The sequence below is a fragment of the Microtus oregoni genome, unplaced genomic scaffold, assembly GCF_018167655.1.
Source record: "Microtus oregoni isolate MIOR12 unplaced genomic scaffold, Mior012 000002F_ref0000024, whole genome shotgun sequence".
NCBI classification, from domain to species: Eukaryota; Metazoa; Chordata; class Mammalia; order Rodentia; family Cricetidae; genus Microtus; species Microtus oregoni.
Window position 1 is genome coordinate 89,493,840 of NW_024543061.1, and position 3,295 is coordinate 89,497,134.

Here is a 3,295-nt window from a genome sequence, read left to right on the forward strand (position 1 = left end):
AAGTTTATCATTTTACAGCAGTTGAAATACTGACATCAATATTAAAATAAAAGCAAGTTTTACATAACAATCAAAAATACCAAAGCCTGAAGGAAGAAACCCTGTATGAAAAACTGGGGCAATTCAGTGAATTGAGACTGTATATGCCAGTGGCGGAAATGGAAAATGGCGCCCGCTCAACCCTCCCAGGCGACTAGTAACTGTATGCAGTGACTTAGATCTGCAAAAGGTGTGAACAAGTTCTTGCCAAGCCAATCCCTTCCTCGTCATGGAGCCAAAGGGCCGCTGCTTATGAGGGGGCAAACTTCTTCGCTTGTGCTCGAACTCTTTTCTCATATTCCACTCTGTTTTGGCAGTAAATTGTGTAGGCCTCTGCTTGAGCTGGGTCTTGGATATTTGGTTCATTAAGAAGTTCTTGTATTCCTAATAAGATCTGTTTGATCGTGATAGCTGGCCTCCAGTCCTTGTCTTCCTCCAGGATGGACAGGCACACTGTGCCAGAAGGATACATGTTTGGGTGAAACAGTGGTGGCTCAAATTTACATTTTGGTAGCGAGAACGGATAGTCATCTTTGAAAAGCATCCGCAGTTTGAACAAGCCTCCTTCCCATGGAGTCCCCTTCTTTCCAGGGATAGCGCACTCCCAATTCATCAGGTTCATCGTGCCATCAGGGGTCTTTGTTGAGACAGGCACAAAGCCAAAAGGGTGGTCCTTCCTCCAAGCTTTCCTTTCCTGGGCAAGTCGGCTGAGGGCAATCCCCGACATATTCAAAGTCCCTGGGCGACCACGGCCGGGACTGTTGCGGCTGCAGAGGCGGTGGCGCTCCTTTGTCTCGGGACTTCCCTCCGCACCCTCCGCGCACAGCCCGGAGCTCGACTTCTTAAAATGATAAAAAAATAATTGAACACTTAGTTATACTGACTTTGAAACAGAGTGGGCACTTCCCTGATAGGGAGAATACCATTAATAAGAGAATGCATGACTTTGTCCCTTGTAAAATGTTAGCCAATGGCCTGTGTCTCAAACAACTGAGCTGACTTAACTGTGTCAACCAGGAGTGAACATATCTGCATGGGAGAGTTCACTAATTGGAAACTAAACATGTAGTAGTTCAAGCTATCCTCCCTCAACTGTACACCCACGAGTGTCTGTCTTCATTCATGTGCAAGAAATAATGTATGATGGGAAATTACACAGAAAGTCACACACTGTGCCCAATCATCTTTGTAATGGATAACCCTGAAGCTCACTCCCTTAAACTTCATTCTGTGATCTCGTTATTGTCCAGTTTTTCCCCCTTCCAGTGTACACAGTACACTGTTCCTACTCTTCTGGTCTGAAGGGAGAAGCCATGATCCACACACAAATCCTTTTATTGTTATTGCAATGGACAACCCAAATATGAATCAAACTGGTAATTTTAGAACTCTGTGGTGCAGCATTTTTGTAATCCAAAAATTCATGGTGGTTAACCAAGAGGATAGAAAAGGCAATGCTCTGTGGGGTTACAGACAGAATTCAAGTTACCTCAATCTGTATAGGGGACATTGACTGTACACTGCTTTTTTAAAAACTGAAAAATGAAGCTGTACTAGAATTATTATACTTTCAGGGCACACAGGTTCTGAGCCTGTAATGGCCCCTTGGGCACCATGTTAGAGGTCTTTGATGAGAAAGTAGGTCTTTTGGCTGGTTGTAAATAACGGTTCTTTAATTTGTTATAGGAATGTACCTTACTGGTATATTAATCCTGGTGAACAAACATTTGCATCTCATGAAAATAATCTCTAACAGGCATGGTTAGCATACTACTTATCTTTGGGGAATTTGGGATGCAGCCCTCCCTCACTTAAATTCTACTTTGTGTGACTTAATGTCTCCTAAGAACTGGTAAATTCTTATACCATTAATTTTATTATCAATTATGCTCTCCTACTTCACAGTTTAGCAGTGGAGTGATACTCTACAAAGGAGAAACCATTTATGAGCTCCACGAAATTAACTGCAGATGGATCCTAAACATAAATGTTAAAAGTGCAGAACTTCTGAAGAGACTGGAGATACCAGTAGTCTCCGAATTTGAAAAATTGGGCTCCACATGCAACAACATAAGCACTACAGGCACCACCATTTGCAGATCCCAAAGCTCTGCTCTGTGCAGACACACCCCAGGCAGTGAAGATTTAGAGACTGACAGCAGGGAGTTGCAAGGATCACTTAGGGCTACTTAGGATGAGGCAGGAACACACTAAACACTGGGTTTGTCCACTGCCTCACACCTAGCCAGGGGAGGACCCACCACACCACCCACAAGCCTCAGCAGGCAGCTCTACTTAGTTTGAGGACAGCGGCCCCTCACTCACCAAGCCCAGTCACTCCTCCACACATGGTGACAGCAGCTTCTTACACACCTTGGGCCACCACACCTCCCGTACGTGGAAAGCAACCCCACACTCACCATGGAGAAGCTGCTGAGCAGACGCCTTCTCTCCCCACATGGGAGCCCAAGGCGCAGTGCATGAAAGAGACTGATTTCTTCAGGAAGGGCTAAACTGGAAGGCTGGCTCCCAGAACCCTCCCATTTGACTGTCGGGTCCTCTAGAGGCTCTGATTAGTTAGTGAGGTCTAAGTATCAAAACCATGTGAGCAGAAGGGAAACAGCACAGAATTCCCAGCACTGGCTGCAAATATAAAGACAGGCATATATCAGATTGGCTGGAGATTTACATCAAATTCAACAGCAAGTCTCCTGCAAAGGTAAATCAATGGGTTTGGTTTAAAAAAAAAGTATACAAATTCAGAAAGAGGCTAATCAGGCAATGTTGCACAAGAGGAATATTGGGTAAATCAAGAACATAATAAACAAAGTCCACAGTGGTGCTAGAATTGATAACCACAGTTTTCATCCTTCTGTGAAAAGTCTAGGGTTTTGAGGATCTGAAACAACCCTTTTCCAAAGGCTCTGGCCCCACATCTTTACCAGCTCTCCCATGCATATTCCTGATATTAGAGACAGTGCTCTGCTGTTTCTCTATACATCATTGCCTTAGAGAAACCTCCCAAAGCCTAGGCAGGTTGCCAAAGTCAGAGACGCCTAGTTTCAAGTATTTTCTAGAAGTTCTGCACTTAGCATTTGACATTTAAGTGTAAGGTCCATTTGGAGTTAATTTGTGGAAGTTGTAAATGGCATCTCATGTACTGAGCAGTACTCCAGTACTAAGTCGCAATGTAGAAGACTAGAATTGGTGATATAAAGGATTGACCAATGCTTAGGAGAGAGTTAGTCACACCAAG

The 3,295-nt window shown here is 44.1% G+C and overlaps 1 protein-coding gene across 1 annotated transcript; it reads right to left on the reverse strand.

Annotated features, from left to right (window-relative positions):
* Positions 1–289: 289 nt before the first annotated feature.
* LOC121442069 (SUMO-conjugating enzyme UBC9-like) lies at positions 290–769 on the reverse strand. The gene has a single exon (XM_041643538.1). It carries the CDS (start codon positions 764–766, stop codon positions 290–292), a length of 477 nt encoding a protein of 158 aa, XP_041499472.1. The 5' UTR covers positions 767–769.
* Positions 770–3,295: the final 2,526 nt, after the last annotated feature.